Genomic DNA, 19,298 nt, shown 5'->3' with positions numbered 1-19,298 from the left:
CTTCATAAAACCCGGGTCATCCCAGTTCGGGGCATATACGTTCACCAGCACCACCGCCTCACCCTGCAATCTGCCACTCACCATCACGTACCTGCCCCCACTGTCCACCACTATGGTCTTAGCCTCAAACGATACCCATTTCCCCACCAGTATTGCCACCCCTCTATTTTTCGCATCTAAGCCTGAGTGGAATACCTGTCCCACCCATCCTTTCCTTAGTCTAACCTGATCCGCCAGCTTCAGGAGAGTCTCCTGAAGCATAACCACATCCGCCTTCAGTCTCTTTAGAGGGCAAGGGTATTTGCGCACCTAATCGGCCCATTCAACCCTCTCACGTTCCACTTAATCAACCGGGCTGGGGGGGGGCTCTTTACTACTACCCCCCACCCCATCGTCGACTAGCCATCCCCTTTTTTAAACCAGCTCCTCACCCGGGTCCCACTCTCCAGTTTGTCCCCCAGGCGGCGCCCCCCCCCCGTCCCGACCATCAGCTCCCCCTTCCCCTCAGCAGCAGCAACCCAGTTAATCTCCCCCCCCCCCCCACTAGATTCCCTTCTAGCTTGATTGCTCCCCCCATATTGCTTCCGGGAGTCAGCAAACTCTGGCTGACCTCTGCTTCCCCCGTTTACCCTTGGCCTCCCTGCGTGTGAGGTCCCCTTCCTTCCTGCGCCCACTTTTCCTGCCACAGTTTCCATAGCGCGGGAACAAAGCCCGCGCTGCCCTCTCGGCCCCACCCCTAATGGCGCAGCTCCCTCTTAAATTCTCCCGTCTAACATTTTTACAGACAAGCCCCCCCCCTCCCCCCCCCTCCAATTCCTTGCCACCACCTCGCTACTTCTTTCCAAACATCCATTCCTCAAATCTAGTCCAACTTCTTCTCTTCTTGAATAAATGTCCACGCCTCCTCTGCCGTCTCGAAGTAGTGGTGTTTGCCCTGGTATGTAACCCACAGTCTCGCCGGCTGCAACATTCCAAATTTCACATTCTTCCTGTGGAGCACCGCCTTGGCCCGATTGAAACTCGCCCTCCTTCTCGCCACCTCCGCACTCCAATCTTGGTACACGCGGATCACCGCGTTCTCCCATCTGCTACTCAGTGTCTTCTTAGCCCATCTCAGGACCATCTCCCTGTCCTTGTAGCGGTGGAATCTCACCACTATTGCTCACGGTATTTCCCCTGCCTTTGGTCTTCTCACGAGGACCCGGTAGGCTCCCTCCACTTCCAGGGGGCCCGTCGGGGCCTCAGCTCCCATTAAAGTATGGAGCATCGTACTCACATACGCCCCAGCATCAGCTCCCTCTGTTCCTTCGGGGAGACCTAAAATCCTTAAATTCTTCCTCCTCGAGCTATTTTTCAGGGCTTCCAGCCTTTCTATGCACCTCTTATGTAGTGCCTCGTGCGTCTCCGTCTTCACCACCAAGCCCTGTATCTCGTCTTCATTCTCGGCAGCCTTTGCCTTCACTCCACAGAGCTCCATCGCCTGAGTCTTTTGCGTCTCCTTCAATCGCCAGCAACATCGGCGGCAGCACCTCCTTCTCGAGCTCCTCCACACATCGCTGGAGGAACTCCTGCTGTTCCGGGCCCCATACCATCTGGGCTTCCTCAGCCGCCATCTTGCTTCTCCCTTCTCTGCCGCTGCTCCAAAGGATCCTCCGCAATCTGGCCACTATCATCTCTTCTTTCCATCCACACGCGGGGGGACTCCTTCCTTTGTCGCCTCACACTGGGTTTAGCCATGAAAAATTTCCGTTGGGGCTCTCGATAAGAGCCCAAATGTCCGTTAAAACGGGAGGTGCCGAAACGTGCGACTTAGCTGGTCATCGCCGCAACCAGAAGTCGTCAAAAAGTATTTCATTGACTGTGCGCTTTAGGCTGTCCTGCGATTGAGAGAGGTGCTCATTCAACAGTATATAAAATGCGTATTATACCCAGATCCTTTCAGATTCCTAGGAGAAGGTCAGGTCTCCCGAGCCCCAGCTCTGCACGTATGGATCCGCACAGGCTGACAAGAGCGGATTTACCCACTACACGTTTACTGTACTCTCACACGGAGGAAGACTCAATGGAGGACTTAATGATTTCCGGGTGAAATCTGTATGTGCTTCGGTGCAAGTGTCTGCTTTACCTCAAATAGAAATCAAACAGTTTCAAACCATCTTTACTGTTCAAATTCCTTCCAAAAAGGCACAAAGTATGTCAAGGCACAGAAATATATCGTACAGGGAGGAAACACTGAATAAGAGCCAAATATATTATCTCCATGAACCAAGCACAACTCAACAGAAATTGTTAGAAACCACAACATCTGGTGAGAGCAATTCTACCCATACCACACAACTCCACAACCTGATTGATATTTATTGGCTCCAGTTCCTCCTTTTAGGATGCAAAACACTAGGTCCAGAACTGACATTCCAAATTGGTCAAGTGAGCTAAATCAGTGCCCTCACACACGGTGTCTTAAAGAAAAATGATATGGGTTCGAATTGTAGAGCAATTGTCAACAGGGACAAGACCAGCTCACAAGGTGGAGTTTGGGACCCAGGGATTTTTTTATTTTTTTTTAATAAAAGGGGGAACTGGAGATCAATCCCAAAGGGAGGGGATGACAGGGGAGAGGTAGAGACCAACTCGGACAGAATTTAATTCTGGGTAGTTCCCAGATTGTTGTACTTTAAGTCAATGTTAATGCACGATGAACATTTATTTATATACACACACACTTACAAGCATCAATAACTACCCCTAAATGTCACAAAAATGTCACTTATTTTTATATATATTGGGCTTTCGGCTTAGTTAATATTTAGAACTGCAGCCAATATACACAGGACATTGTTATGCATTGAGCAGAGTTCAGAGCTTCAACAAAATTCCATTTTCCATCTCCAACACCTTCTAGAAATTACCCAAACCACACCTCACTTGGTCATAAAATAAAATGTAAAAATGGCAGTCACGTTTGCAATTTCCCTCATTTCTTCGGGAGCAGAACTTCCCAGGAGAAAATCCCCAGCGTCCTCCCCTGGCCAAACAAGCCTGTGTGCAGATTGGGGTTTGAGTGTCCTAATTTAACTCAATTTCAAAAAACAAAGCAGGAGATGTTATCGGTTTAATCCCGCCATGTGCCTCAAAGTTCCTTTGCATAAAGCTATCTAAAATTTGAGCTCTTCAGGTCAAATTGTAATTGCAATTTGGTTTGAGGGAGGCAAGGAGAGATATTTTAAAATATTCATAGGCAGAAATGAGGCACAATCTTCCAAGTGCTTTGCAGTGATGTCTCATATAAAATGTTTAAGTACTGATTACAAGAGCTTGTTTTTCAGGCAAGGAATTGGTGCGGGATGGGACACAATAAACCCCATGCGTGACAGACAGAACTCATACAACCCTAGGAAAATGCCATGAACATTTCAGTGAAATAACCAATTTCAATATTAATTTTTTCCCCCCAAATTACACCCAGGAATCAAAAACATGACTTCAGGTGTTAACTTTTAAACATAGCCTAAAGGATAAACAAAAAATAAAGTAAAAAACTATTTTAATGCAGAATGAAGAGAAAGCTTTGGAACAGTGCAATAGGTAAGTTCTGCTCTTCAGTTGAAACCTGCAGATTTGGCCATCTCACATAATTAAATGGAAGTTTTGTTAAAATTCCAAACCATGATTTTGAGCATAACTACAATTGTCGTAACAGGTCCCTATTTCAACATCTTTTTGCATCGGAATGTGCACACAAAATTTGGTCCAGCTTCAGTTTTTGGAAGTCACTGTTTATGAAGTTCTACAATCAGCAGGCACTTGCGTGTAGCAAACGTAGCTTTTTAAAAAAAAAAAATGATATTACTTTGTGCATTATCCAAGCTTTTAGGAGTTAAACAGCAGCAGAGATACAAACAGTAAAGGATATAGAACAGGAGCATGCACAGCCTATCGCGTGACCAGAGTTACTGCAGCAGAAACTAGATGTACAATGATTTCAGGTTGCAAATTATAGATTCATCTTCAGCGAGTCAAATAAGGTCAGTCTGAGGATTCCTGGCCTCATCCACATCCAGTCATATGGCACTAATTACTCATCAAGGCAGCTAGGCAGTTTTGAAGCATCTGTGCATTGTTCTGAAAGAAATAGAATACACAAGTTTTAGAAGAGGCAGAGAGCGTATATAAACAAAAACAAGCAAGCTCTGCAAAACTTTGCAGTTGGAGTATCGGGTCCTGTGCTGGGCACCACACTCCAGGAAGGATGTCAAGGCATTGCAGTGAGTGCACAGAAGATCTATCAGAATAATAAATGGGATGAGGGGCTTCAGTTGTGTAGATAAACTAGAGAAGCTGGAATGACTTTCCTTCGAACAAAGAAGGGAGGGGGTTTGGGGTAAATTGTTTCCACTAGCAAGAGGGCCAGAGGACACAAATACAAGGTGATTGACAAAACTACCAAAGGGGACTTAAAGTAAGAATCATGATGGTACAGAAGGAGGCCATTCAGCCCATTGAATCCATGATGAGGGTGATTTGAAATGCACTGCCCGAGAAGAAATCAGATTTTTAAAAAAGATGCAGGGCTATGGAGAAAGTGTGGGTGTCAGGCCAATAAAGGTAGAAATTTCAGAGATGGCACAAGGACAATAACTTTCCTCTGTGCTGTATGATTCTATGGAAGTGACATTAGACCAGTTGCTTTTCCAAGTTATGCATCAAACCAACAAGATTACATGTGCTCAGTTGATAAATGCCCAGTGTACAATCAGGCCCTACCATCTTGGCTGGTTCCCTACACAAATCGCTGATAGAACTGGTAGAGACCCAAATGGCCTCCTCCTGTTCTGAAGAAGAGCTAAAAGGACTCAAAAGGACTCTGCTCTCGTTCCTTACCGATCTGCTGCGTTTTTCCCAGCAATCTGTGTTCTGGTTTCAGATTCCAGTATCCGCAGTATTGCGCTTATTTTGCGGCAGTGTTGTACTGATCTAGGATTCTACCTCAGGCAAGCAGAACATACAGGTTGACTTCACAGATTACCTCAAGTCCAGGCGAATGAATATTGGGGAGGGGGCTGAACAGAAGCATCCGTTGCTGCTGTTGAGTATATGAATGTACTGCCATAACGTTTTTGATAAAGTGCCACATAACAAGTTTGCCAGAAAAGTCAGAGCTCATGGAATAAAAAGGGACAGTGGCAGCATGGATAGAAGTTGACTGAGTGACGAGAAACAGAACGGCTATTTCTTAGACTTTAGGAAGATATGGAGTAGAGGTTCCCTGGACTTGGGTGTTAGAACCATCACTTTCCTCGATATACATCGTCTTGGGCACACGGGTCAATTTCAAAATCTGCCAATGACAGGCAGTTAGGATGACGGCGATAGACATTAGGGGACAGACATGCTGCTGGAACAGGCAGACAAAAGGAGAGTATTTAATTTAACACAAGTGCGATGTTGTAGATTTTGATACTCCACTGTGACTGTTCTATGGTTCTACAAACTAGGGACAGATAATGGAGAATGATTCTTGGCACAAAGATGATATGAGTGGGGAGGTTAAAATGTACTTTCAAGGTTCAATTGGCAGCACAGTGGTTAGCACTGTTGCTTCACAGTGCCAGGGTCCCGGGCTCGATTCCTGGCTTGGGTCACTGTCTATGCGGAGTCTGCACGGTCTCCCAGTGTCTGCGTGGGTTTCCTCCCACAAGTCCCGAAAGACGCACTTGTTAGTTGAATTGGACATTCTGAATTCTCCCCGTGTACCCGAACAGGCGCCAGAGTGGTGACTAGGGGATTTTCATAGTAACTTCATTGCAGTGTTAATGTAAGCCTACTTGTGACAATAATAAAGATAATTACTCAATTCAATGTCTTTTTTAAAATTCCATGCAGAGGAACAAAATTTATAATTTCACTCACTGGAGCAACATCGCCCCCTGGTGTGCTGCGTCACACTAGCTGCACAAAATGTCCTCTCAGCAGTTGTTAGTTACAGCTGAGAAATCAGCTTTTGGGTGTCTTATGTACTGACGTGCAGATAATTTGGATGGGATGGGGTAAACACAGATGTGAACATGAATAACAGGTGTGGGTCACGAGCTGTTGTGACAGTGTTGGTATGTCCTGCTACATAATAAATAAAATCAGGCCCATTGTTGTAGACTACTCACTCTGGCATGCTTCAGCTCCAGCTCCGTCATTTCAATCAGGTTTTTACGGAATGCTTCCACTCGCCGGCCTCGGAAAGCAGTCAGCTCTGCAAGCAGGAGAGTAGACAAAGCTTCATCACCACAATATACGAATGGACACTTGAGGGTTTCTAGGGACGTTAGTATCTTGTACCTTGTCTTGCAGAGTCTGAAAGCTTTTCAAATTTTTGACCAGATAGTTGATGCTGTAACTCCACCTGTTTCACATCTTTACCCTTCATTCGTGCTTTGTCTAGAGCTTTGTTGGCACTCTCATAATCAACAAGAGCCCTGGCTCTCCTGTACAGAAGATCCTGATAATAGAAAAATCCTGCATTAATATAGATTTAAGGATATCTGTTCCAAACCAGTGCTACTTTTACAGTACATTTGCAAGTGATCAAATTAAGCTTCGAACAATACTGTAAAATTGAGGACTAGAAACATGGGAGGCCATTCAGCCCCTCGCACCGATTCTGCCATTTAATCAGATCAGTCCTCAGATCCATTTATTTGCGTTGCACCATATTCTTTATATCCTGATCAAACATATATATTTTAAATCAGAGTCTTGAAACCCCCATTGTCCCCCAGCATTTTGGGGCCGAGAACTCCAGATTTCCATGACCCAGTGTGCACAGGAGTTCTCGGTGATTTCCTCCTGAATGGCCCAAGCTCTAAACTTCAGATTATGGCCCCTGGTTCTGGATTCCTTCCCAGGAGGAATTAGAAATCAAAGTGGTGTATCCTGCCTTTGAAGGAATATGCGTGAAGAAGTCACAGTTTAACAAACAACCCAAAAGAAAGAAAAACATTAAAAACGGAGAAATAAGAACATTGGTCCCAATTGTTTTTTCCAATTTGGCAGTGGGGAAAAAAAGAGAACACAAAATAACATTTGGTTAAACTCCCATGCTTTGTTAAATAACAAATCTGCTACTGGAACTGCTCGTACCACTGTTGTTTCCCGTGCCAAGAAGCTCAATGTGCCATGTGTGGTGATAGCATGGTTTATTTGTGCTGTAATTCATCGACTGACCATTAGGAGTCAGGTGACTTCAGACAGACTGGAGCGCTGGAAGTGAGAGATTGCTTATGCATGTTAATACTGTTATTCATCAGTTGTTTGGTGTATAGTTGTCCCACAATTAATGTTAATAAATCATTTATAGCTTTAGCTGCAAGTGTTCTTGTAATATAAGTTAGGCCATCCGACAAGAACATTACACCATGAACATCCAAGTCTTTGCAGTAAGGTCAGTGTGACTGTTCAACTTCTTGTTGCTTGTGAAGCCCTAGCTTACTGGCCTGAAAACTTGTCTTTATACTTCTTGCACTGTTGGATTTGCCAGTTTGTGTTTTACATCTGATCCCATTGCTGCTTTCACCAACAGGGGAAAATAATATAAATACATCTGAAATTTTAGAACTGTCAAATTACATGTAGCAATGTGATAATGGCCAGACAATCTCCTTTGCTGATGTTGTTAAGGGAATAACATTGGCTGGGATACAAAAAAAAACCAAAACTTGCCTGATTGTGGTGAATGTATAATTACTGATAATTCCCCAGTGCACTGTGTTATGTTATCAACCCCGTGGGCTCCGCCTATGGGCCATTGTATGGCTTCACCCACAGGGGATATGTTGGGGCATGTACAGGCTCCGCCCATGGCTCCATCCCCTTTACAGGAAGTATAAGAGCTGCTGACCTGCGGGGCCGCCTTCAGTGTTGTACCGGTCACAGGCAGGCGCAGTTCGAAGCTGATTAAAACCACGGTTTACTTCTCCACGTGTCTGAGCTAATTGATGGTCGCATCAATTTAATCAGCTTAAAATACTACTATGAAATCAGCCCTCAAATCTGACAGACTGGAACTCGATCCACAGGCCTCGGAAGCAAAATAAATTTTTTCACATAGGCCTTGAAGCATGGAAGCCAATCTCGCCGCGTCGTCTACGCCGTCTGTCACTGACGAACAGAAGCTGAGCCTTCTCCACGCACGGGTGAGCCATCGCATTTCTGTCCAGCTCGACGAAGCCGCTTTCTATACAGAGGCCCTCGCACTACTCGAACGCCTCTATGTGCGGCCTGTGAACAAGGTATACGCGTGACACGTCCTCACCACTCACCGCCAGCGCCCCGTGGGGGGGGGGGGGGTCGCTAGATGATTACCTATGCGACCTCAAAGCCCTCGCGCGCAACTGTAACTACCAGGCCGTTACGGCCACTCAGCACATGGAGCGCGCCGTCCGAGATTTTTATGTGGCGGGGGTCAGATCGAACTATGTGAGACAGCGCCTGCTCGAAAAAGGGGCCCAGGACCTGGACAACACGGTAAAACTGGCTACCTCTCTGGAGGCCGCTTTTCAGAGCCTTACTGCGTTCCCCACCGATCATGCGACCCCCTCGTGGGCCCCCGACCCGAGACTACCCCAGGCCTGTGCCGCGCGGCCGCCCGCCCATCATGGGGGGGCTACCCTGCTACTTTTGCGGCCAGTCCCAACACCCCCCGACTGCACTGCCCGGCCCGCAACGCGAACTGCAGCAGCTGTGGGCGAAAAGGACACTTCGCCAAGGTCGGCCTGGCCAGGCCTAAGAACTCTAACTCATAGACCCGATCCACAGACTCACCGGCCCGCAGACCCCGCAAGGTGGCAGCGTGTCTGCCAACTCCGCCTCCGCATAACATGTGCGAACCATGGGGGCCGCCATCTTGGCCATCCTCCCCCACGCAGCCGGCCATGTGCGATCCATGGGGGCCGCCATCTTCCTCACCACCCGCCATACTCGACCAACAGGGGCTGCCATCTGCTACACCGCTCGACGTGTACGACCTACACGGACAGCCATCGCGGGGCCGCCCCAGCACCTCCGATCATGCCGCCGGCTACCCACACCTCAGCGCGGTCACCCTGGACCAGTCGCGACCCAAGCACCTCCAGAGCTCCATGATGGCCGTCCGGGTTAACGGGTACGAGACACCTTGCCTTTTCGACTCCGGGAGCACAAAGCTTCATTCACCCGGACATGGTAAGACGCTGCTCGCTCCCAATATTCCCGACGCAACAAACCATATCCCTCGCCTCTGGGTCGCACTCGGTGCAAATCCAAGGGTGCACGACTGCAACCCTAGCGATACAGGGCGCTGAGTATGCTAATTTTCAACTATATGTGCTCCCAGACCTCTGCGCTCCTCTCCTTTTGGGACTCGACTTCCAGTGCAACCTCAGGAGCCTAACCCTGAAGTTCGGGGGACCCCTGCCCCCGCTCACCATATGCAGCCTCGCGACCCTAAAAATCGACCCCCCCCGCCTTTCGCAAACCTCACCGCCGATTGCAAGCCAGTAGCCACCAGAAGCAGTCGGTATAGCATGCAGGACAGGACGTTCATTAGGTCCAAGGTCCAGTGTCTCTTGCAGGAGGGGGTCTTAAGAGGCCAGCAATAGCCCATGGAGAGCTCAGGTGGTGGTCGTCAAGACCGGGGAAAAGTTCCGGATGGTGGTTGATTACAGCCAGACCATTAACCGGTTTACGCAACTCGATGCGTACCCCCTTCCCCGGATTGCAGACATGGTAAATCAGATCGCACACTACTGCGTGTTCTCCACGGTGGATCTGAAGTCTGCATACCACCAGCTCCCAATCCGCCCGGAGGACCGCCACTACACAGCGTTTGAGGCAGACAGCCGCCTTTTCCATTTCCTCTGGGTCCCCTTTGGCGTCACAAATGGGGTTTCGGTGTTCCAACGAGCAATGGACCGAATGGTGGACCAGTACGGGCTGCGGGCCACGTTTCCGTACTTGGACAATGTCACCATCTGCAGCCACGATCAGCAGGACCACGACGCCAACCTCCACCGATTTCTCCAAACCACCCAAAACCTCAACCTCACATACAACAAGGAGAAATGCGTTTTCCGCACAACCAGGCGAGCCATCCTCGGCTACGCCGTGGAAAACGGGGTCCTAGGGCCCGACCCTGACCGTATGCGCCCCCTCCTACAACACCCTCTCCCTCACTGTCCCAAGGCCCTGAAGAGGTGCCTTGGATTTTTCTCCTACTACGCCCAGTGGGTCCCCCAGTATGCGGGCAAAGCCCGCCCACTATTTAAGACCATTCTCTTTCCACTGATATCCGAGGCCCGCCAGGCCTTCAACTGCATCAAGGCGGACATCGCCAAAGCTGCAATGCGCGCGGTGGACGGGTCCGTCCCCTTCCAGGTGGAGTATGACTCCTCCGAGGTCGCTCTCGCCGCCACCCTCAACCAAGCAGGCAGACCGGTAGCTTTTTTTTTTTTTTTTCACGCACCCTCGCCACCTCTGAAATTCGACACTCCTCGGTCGAAAAAGTCCAAGCCATCGTGGAAGCAGTGCGGCACTCCCTCGTTGGTAGGAGGTTTACCCTCTTCACCGACCAACGATTGGTTGCCTTCATGTTTGACAATACGCAGCGGGGCAAGATCAAGAGTGATAAGATCTTGAGGGGAGAATTGAACTCTCCACCTATAACTACAATATAGTATATCGTCCTGGGAAGCTCAACGAGCTCCCAGATGCCCTGTCCCGCGGCACATGCGCCAGCGCGCAAGATGACCGACTACGGGCTATCCACGATGACCTCTGCCACCTGGGGGTCACCCGGCTAGCCCATTACATCAAGGCCCGCAACCTCCCTACTCCACCGAGGAGGTCAGAGCTATAACCAGAAACTGCCAAATCTGTGCGGAGTGTAAACCGCACTTCTATCGACCGGATAAGGCCCACCTGGTAAAGGCATCCCGGCCCTTTGAACACCTCAGTATAGATTTCAAAGGGACCCTCCCCTCCAATAACCGCAACACGTACTTCCTTATCATAGATGAGTTTTCCCGCTTCCCATTTGCCATCCCCTGCCCTGATATGACCACCCCCACTGTCATTAAAGCCCTGCATAGTGTCTTCACCCTGTTTGGTTTCCCCATTTATGTCCACAGCGACAGGGGCTCGTCGTTCATGAGCGACAAATTGTGTCAGTACCTGCTCAGTAAGGACATCGCCTCGAGCAGGACTACCAGTTCTAACCCCAGGGGAAACGGGCAGGTGGAGAGGGAGAACGTGACGGTCTGGAAGACCGTCCTACTGACCCTGCGGTCCAGGAATCTCCCAGTTTCTCACTGGCAGTTGGTCCTCCCCGATACGCTCCACTCTATTAGGTCCCTCCTTTGCACGGCCACAAACCAGACCCTCATGACCGTTTGTTTGATTTCCCGAGGGGAGCTACCTCAGGGGCCTCGCTTCCGCCCTGGCTGATGACACCGGGTCCAGTCCTCCTCCAAAAACATGTTTGGAGCCATAAGACCGACCCCCTGGTAGAGAGGGTCCAGCTCCTGCACTCCAACCCACACTATGCGTACGTCGAACACCCCGATGGTCGGCAAGATACCGTCTCCCTCCGGGACCTGCCGCCCGCAGGCTCCAACGCCACTCCCACTACTGCATCCCCCACACTATGTCCCATCCAACCTCCCATGTTCAGCGCCCTCACCCCGATATGGTTCCCGCGCTCCCTCCTACCCGCCACACCGGTCCACAGGAATGAAGCTCCGGAAGAGCCGCTCCCGGAGTCCACGCCTGTGCCTGCTCCGGACCCACTTCCACAGCCACCCGAAGCGGCTGCAACACCAGTGCTTCGGCAGTCACAACGTACAATCCGGGCACCGGACCGACTGAATCTATGAGCCCGTCACCCCCGCTGGACTTCATTTTTTAAAATCAGGGGGTGAATGTGGTGAATGTATAATTACTGATAATTCACCAGTGCAGTGTGTTATGTTATTAACCCTGTGGGCTCTACCTATGGGCCATTGTGCCGCTTCACCCACGGGGGTATATGTTGGGGCATGTACAGGCTCCGCCCATGGCTCCACCCCCCTTTTCAGGAAGTATAAGAACTGCTGACCTGCGGGGCCACCTTCACAGGCAGGCTCAAAACCACGGTTTACTTCTCCACGTGTCTTCGAGTGAATTGATGGTCGCATCACTGATCTCCTTCAAAATGGGATCTTTTCTGTCCACCCGAGAAGGCAGACAGGGTCTCTGCCAAAAGACAGCATCCCCGACAGTGTAGCACCAAGTTCTGGTTTAAATCATGGGTTCAAATCTCGAGTGGGGTTTGAACCCATGACCTTCTCGAAAACAGAGTGCTACTGACTGAGCCAAAGTTGACACGGCAGCTTATTTTTGGTCCAAACTGAAAGACTGGAAAAGTTCTCTCCATCTGGCAGCTCTGAGGGGAAGATCATCGTGTTCACAGTGGACCAGCCCCCAGCTGGAAATGGCTGACAGCAGAATGTGTGAAAGAGGAAGTGCAGCTATGGACTGATTTTGAAAAACTTGCAAAAGCACCTTTCCACTGCTCCTGGCCCGCTCTTACCTCACTCCAGGATGACACTGAAGCACCAGTAATTTCAGAATTTTGGCATAGCAAATCAATTCAAGAAAGACAATTAAAAAAAATACAGATTTTGACCAAAAGTCAGCATTCACAAAAAGAACCAGAAGGAAAATTAAGATTTTAAAAAGTTTCATGCGATTTTTTTCAGCACAGATCTGAAGCACACTCCCTGAAAGGATAGCGAAAGCATTCAATTGATCGAAAACTACATTCATACTTGGAAATGAAAAACTCACAGGGGCTAAAAGCAAAGAGCAGGGGAGCGGAGGATGAATTGGATAACTTTAAGAACCAGCATAAGCACAATGCACAAATGGGCTCCTAACGCTGTACGGTTCGATGGACAAGATGCTGCAAAGGCAGGAAAATGGCACAGCCATCTTGTGGCTACATTTATAAAGCACAGAGAACAAAGTATGAACCAATTTGCTGCCAGAAAGTTACGAGAAGCCAGGGTTGGGTTAATAAGTGACTAATAGGGAGAAAGACATGCACTCATGCACTGCAGTGTAGGGTGTAAAGCCCAGTTTGTATTTAGAAAGGTGAACAAACTTCTGTCCTGAAGTCAGCATACCAGCTCCAGACTATTTTAGGTGGACATTGTTGTTTCACCCCCCAAAAAAAAAATCAGCCAACACAACACTTCTCTGCTACACAAGCACAAAAATCACCAAATAGAAAGTTAGCCTTGGTGTCTGAATAATGATCCTCCACTGTTGCTGGAGCTCCCTCGCCAACAGCGCAGTGGGTGTACCTACACCACATGGGCTGCAGCGATTTCAAGGCAGCTAACCATCACATGGATAATAAATGCTGGTGGAGCCAGTGAAGCACACACCCCATCAGCAAATAAACACATTTTTTTTCTTAAAAAGAGAAGCACTTGGTTAGATCAAATTCGTGAACAGGCTGGTTTGTTGAAGAAAAAAAATCACATGTACTGAAAAGCAGTCAGTGAAGAGTTTCTGTCCACTGAATTGATACCCTTAGATTTGTAGTTCAGGGTCATATTTAAACAGAACAAAGAACAAAGAAATGTACAGCACAGGAACAGGCCCTTCGGCCCTCCAAGCCCGTGCCGACCATACTGCCCGACTAAACTACAATCTTCTACACTTCCTGGGTCCGTATCCTTCTATTCACATCCTATTCATATATTTGTCAAGATGCCCCTTAAATGTCCCTATCGTCCCTGCCTCCACTACCTCCTCCGGTAGTGAGTTCCAGGCACCCACTACCCTCTGCGTAAAAAACTTGCCTCGTACATCTACTCTAAACTTTGCCCCTCTCACCTTAAACCTATGCCCCCTAGTAATTGACCCCTCTACCCTGGGGAAAAGCCTCTGACTATCCACTCTGTCTATGCCCCTCATAATTTTGTATACCTCTATCAGGTCGCCCCTCAACCTCCTTCGTTCCAGTGAGAACAAACCGAGTTTATTCAATCGCTCCTCATAGCTTATGCCCTCCATACCAGGCAACATTCTGGTAAATCTCTTCTGCACCCTCTCTAAAGCCTCCACATCCTTCTGGTAGTGTGGCGACCAGAATTGAACACTATACTCCAAGTGTGGCCTAACTAAGGTTCTATACAGCTGCAACATGACTTGCCAATTCTTATACTCAATGCCCCGGCCAATGAAGGCAAGCATGCCGTATGCCTTCTTGACTACCTTCTCCACCTGTGTAGCCCCTTTCAGTGATCTGTGGACCTGTACTCCTAGATCTCTTTGACTTTCAATACTCTTGAGGGTTTTACCATTCACTGTATATTCCCTACCTGCATTAGCCCTTCCAAAATGCATTACCTCACATTTGTCCAGGTTAAACTCCATCTGCCATCTCTCCGCCCAAGTCTCCAGACAATCTAAATCCTGCTGTATCCTCAGACAATCCTCATCGCTATCCGCAATTCCACCAACCTTTGTGTCGTCTGCAAACTTACTAATCAGACCAGTTACATTTTCCTCCAAATCATTTATATATACTACAAAGTGCAAAGGTCCCAGCACTGATCCCTGTGGAACACCACTGGTCACAGCCCTCCAATTAGAAAAGCATCCCTCCATTGCTACCCTCTGCCTTCTATGGCCTAGCCAGTTCTGTATCCACCTTGCCAGTTCACCCCTGATCCCGTGTGACTTCACCTTTTGTACTAGTCTACCATGAGGGACCTTGTCAAAGGCCTTACTGAAGTCCATATAGACAACATCTGCTGCCCTACCTGCATCAATCATCTTAGTGACCTCCTCGAAAAACTCTCTCAAGTTAGTGAGACACGACCTCCCCTTCACAAAACCGTGCTGCCTCTCACTAATACGTCCATTTGCTTCCAAATGGGAGTAGATCCTGTCTCGAAGAATTCTCTCCAGTAATTTCCCTACCACTGAAGTAAGGCTCACCGGCCTGTAGTTCCCGGGATTATCCCTGCCACCCTTCTTAAACAGAGGAACAACATTGGCTATTCTCCAGTCCTCCGGGACATCCCCTGAAGACAGCGAGGATCCAAAGATTTCTGTCAAGGCCTCAGCAATTTCCTCTCCAGCCTCCTTCAGTATTCTGGGGTAGATCCCATCCGGCCCTGGGGACTTATCTACCTTAATATTTTTTAAGACACCCAACTTTTGGTCTTTTTGGATCACAATGTGACCCAGGCTATCTACACCCCCTTCTCCAGACTCAACATCTACCAATTCCTTCTCTTTGGTGAATACTGATGCAAAGTATTCATTTAGTACCTCGCCCATTTCCTCTGGCTCCACACATAGATTCCCTTGCCTATCCTTCAGTGGGCCAACCCTTTCCCTGGCTACCCTCTTGCTTTTTATGTAAGTGTAAAAAGCCTTGGGATTTTCCTTAACCCTATTTGCCAATGACTTTTCATGACCCCTTCTAGCCCTCCTGACTCCTTGCTTAAGTTCCTTCCCACTTTCCTTATATGCCACACAAGCTTCGTCTGTTCCCAGCCTTTTAGCCCTGACAAATGCCTCCTTTTTCTTTTTGACGAGGCCTACAATATCACTCGTCATCCAAGGTTCCCGAAAATTGCCGTATTTATCTTTCTTCCTCACAGGAACATGCCTGTCCTGTATTCCTTTCAACTGACACTTGAAGGCCTCCCACATGTCAGATGTTGATTTGCCCTCAAACATCCGCCCCCAATCTATGTTCTTCAGTTCCCGCCTAATATTGTTATAATTAGCCTTCCCCCAATTTAGCACATTCATCCTCGGACCACTCTTATCCTTGTCCACCAGTACTTTAAAACTTACTGAATTGTGGTCACTGTTACCGAAATGCTCCCCTACTGAAACATCTACCACCTGGCCGGGCTCATTCCCCAATACCAGGTCCAGTACCGCCCCTTCCCTAGTTGGACTGTTTACATATTGTTTTAAGGAGCCCTCCTGGATGCTCCTTACAAACTCTGCCCCGTCTAAGCCCCTGGCACTAAGTGAGTCCCAGTCAATATTGGGGAAGTTGAAGTCTCCCATCACCACAACCCTGTTGTTTTTACTCTTTTCCAAAATCTGTCTACCTATCTGCTCCTCTATCTCCCGCTGGCTGTTGGGAGGCCTGTAGTATACCCCCAACATTGTGACTGCACCCTTCTTATTCCTGATCTCTACCCATATAGCCTCACTGCCCTCTGAGGTGTCCTCTCGCTGTATAGCTGTGATACTCTCCTGAACAAGTAGCGCAACTCCACCTCCCCTTTTACATCCCCCTCTATCCCGCCTGAAACATCTAAATCCTGGAACGTTTAGCTGCCAATCCTGCCCTTCCCTCAACCAGGTCTCTGTAATGGCAACAACATCATAGTTCCAAGTAGTAATCCAAGCTCTAAGTTCATCTGCCTTACCCGTAATGCTCCTTGCATTAAAACATATGCACTTCAGGCCACCAGACCCGCTGTGTTCAGCAACTTCTCCCCGTCTGCTCTGCCTCAGAGCCACACTGTCCCTATTCCCTAGTTCTCCCTCAATGCTCTCACCTTCTGACCTATTGCTCCCGTGCCCACCCCCCTGCCATACTAGTTTAAACCCTCCCGTGTGACACTAGCAAATCTCGCGGCCAGGATATTTATGCCTCTCCGGTTTAGATGCAACCCGTCCATCTTATACAGGTCACACCTGCCCCGGAAGAGCTCCCAGTGGTCCAGATAACAGAAACCCTCCCTCCTACACCAGCTGTTTAGCCACGTGTTTGTCTGCTCTATCTTCCTATTTCTAGCCTCACTGGCACGTGGCACAGGGAGTAATCCCGAGATTACAACCCTCGAGGTCCTGTCTTTTAACTTTCTGCCTAGCTCCCTGAACTCCTGCTGCAGGACCTCATGCCCCTTCCTGCCTATGTCGTTAGTAAGCTTTAAGTGAAACAAGCTAAATTGTATTGGACACTCTGCAAATGTATGTTAAATGTCAGAGCCTACAAAAGCCCCAACTGGTCCAGGAAGCCTCAGAATTCTACACAAGTACAGGTGAAGTGAAAGTACTGCTGTCACTAGGCTGCTGCAGAGAGTTTGACATATTTTTATATTGTACAAATGGAGCAATGTTATATTAGGAGCGAATGCATTTTAAAAAAAAATTTAGAGCACCCAATTAATTTTTTCCAATTAAGGGGCAATTTAGCGTGGCCAATCCACCTACCCTGCACATTTTTGGGTTGTGGGGGCGAAACCCACACAGACACAGGGAGAATGTGCAAACTCCACACGGACAGTGACCCAGAGCCGGGATCGAACCTAGGACCTCAGCGCCGTGAGGCCGCAGTGCTAACCCACTGCACCACCATGCTGCCCTTGGGAACAGATAAATAACCCAGTAGCCCTATCCCAGTAAAGCACAGGGAAGATCGTTTGAATTTATTCTTCTGCATAAACATCAAGATCAAGATCAAATGACATACCCTGAAAATCAAAACTAGGTCTGGGGAATGACAACCAAAGGACCAATTACAAAGGAAAAAAATCTTTGGCAGGAGGAGAAATAGTAATCCTAATCCCTATTTATTGTAACAAAACAAAATGATAGCACCATTCTGAATGGGCCGAGTGGCCTTGTATGATGAGCAAATCGCGAAATCTCTGGATGACTTCCAGGGTTACAAACCTGAAAGAGGCAATATTGAAAACTAACATGCTTCAGTTGTTACCTTTGCTGCCTGTATATCTCTCATATAGTATTTCAACAGTTCTGTCAGCTTCAAGTCTTCATCACTCGACACTCGTCCTTCTACTTTCTGTAGTTAAGGGGGAAGAAATGATCAGCAAAAGGAAACTCTGCTTTAGAACTAAATAAGAATCGACAGTCAAGTTAATTTTAACCAGAAATGTAAATATTTGACACAATGAATTATTCGAAAGTACCACTTTTGGTAAAGATTTGACTATTACAGGTTGCAGCACAAGTGCCACACCATCACTCGCCTCTACAGTTAGCAGTTTGTGAGATTCACATGTCAGACACTAGCCGAAACATCACTGCAGCCACCATGGCTGAAATAAATGTTCCCTCTAAATCTTTTTGTTGTGCGCTGCCTATTTGTTGCATGGGGCATATTCACCAAGGCTTTTATAGCAGCACGTCCCAAATCAATGGCTATACCATTTAGACCCCCACACACACCATTAGGCTTTCTTTGCTCAAATTGGCACTTGACTCGCGTTAAGGAAACCAGTCTGATGGGCATAAGCTGGACATCAAGAGAGTGAGGTGGTGCTGTATTGTACTAAATCTTTTGGCTCTGGAATAAGTTCACGGAAAGATAAATCACTAGTTGCATGGTGTACAGAAAACCCCTCTCTAAACGTCGGAAAGACCAAGGAACTGATCATTGACTTCAGGAAGCGTAGCACAACACACCCCTGTCTGCATCAATGGCTCCGAAGTGGAGATGGTCGATAGCTTTAAGTTCCTGGGGGTCACCATCACCAACAGTCTGTCCTGGTCCACTCACGTTGATGCAACAGTCAAGAAAGCCCAACAACATCTCTACTTCCTACGGAAGCTAAAGAAATTTGGCATGTCTGCATTGACTCTCACAAACCTCTACAGATGTGCCATAGAGAGCATCCTATCTGCCTGCATCACAGCCTGGGACAGCAACTGCTCGGCCCAAGAGTGTGGTGCACTCAGCCCAACGCATCACACAAGCTTGCCACCCGCACATTGATTCTGTCCACACCTCCCGCTGCCTCAGAAAGGCAGACAGCATTATCAGAGACTCCTCCCACCCAGGCTTTGCCTTCTTCCAGACCCTTCCATCAGGCAGAAGGTACAGAAGTCTGAAGACCCGCACATCCAGATATAGGAACAGCTTCTTCCCCACAGCTACTAGACTCCTCAATGACTCCCCCTCGGACTGACCCGTTCCCTGTAAGAACACTATTCACGGCATCCTAGGCTGCTCTTGCTCATGTATTTGCTTTGTTTGGCCCCTTGTTTCGCACTGTAACCAATCACTGTTTGTTGATGTACCATTTGTCAATGTACTCTGTCGATTATTCTTTTTTTGTCCACTACGTCTGTACTGTGTACATTCCTTTGGCTGCAGAAAAACACTTTTCACTGTAATTCGCTACACGTGACAAATCTGTTCCAGCATTTGTTTTTAAGATTATGGCTGGGTGTCAAATTCCATTTATCTGCTTTTGCTTCACATCACACATAATGATCAC

The 19,298-nt window shown here is 48.1% G+C and overlaps 1 protein-coding gene across 2 annotated transcripts in view; it reads right to left on the bottom strand.

Moving 5' to 3' along the window:
- Nucleotides 1-2,142: 2,142 nt before the first annotated feature.
- snx5 (sorting nexin 5) overlaps nucleotides 2,143-19,298 on the bottom strand; it is an 83,096-nt gene continuing 65,940 nt past the window's right edge. For both annotated transcript variants that reach the window (XM_072504019.1, XM_072504027.1), the window contains exons 11-14: nucleotides 17,774-17,860; nucleotides 6,334-6,493; nucleotides 6,162-6,247; nucleotides 2,143-4,122 (exon numbers count right to left, since the gene is read on the bottom strand). In XM_072504019.1, coding sequence (XP_072360120.1) covers nucleotides 4,072-4,122; nucleotides 6,162-6,247; nucleotides 6,334-6,493; nucleotides 17,774-17,860 — 384 coding nt within the window. In that variant the 3' untranslated portion in view covers nucleotides 2,143-4,071. The remainder of the gene's footprint in view (nucleotides 4,123-6,161; nucleotides 6,248-6,333; nucleotides 6,494-17,773; nucleotides 17,861-19,298) is intronic.

Source organism: Scyliorhinus torazame, chromosome 1, assembly GCF_047496885.1.
Source record: "Scyliorhinus torazame isolate Kashiwa2021f chromosome 1, sScyTor2.1, whole genome shotgun sequence".
Taxonomy (NCBI): Eukaryota; Metazoa; Chordata; class Chondrichthyes; order Carcharhiniformes; family Scyliorhinidae; genus Scyliorhinus; species Scyliorhinus torazame.
This window is presented reverse-complemented; position numbering and strand designations above follow the sequence as displayed.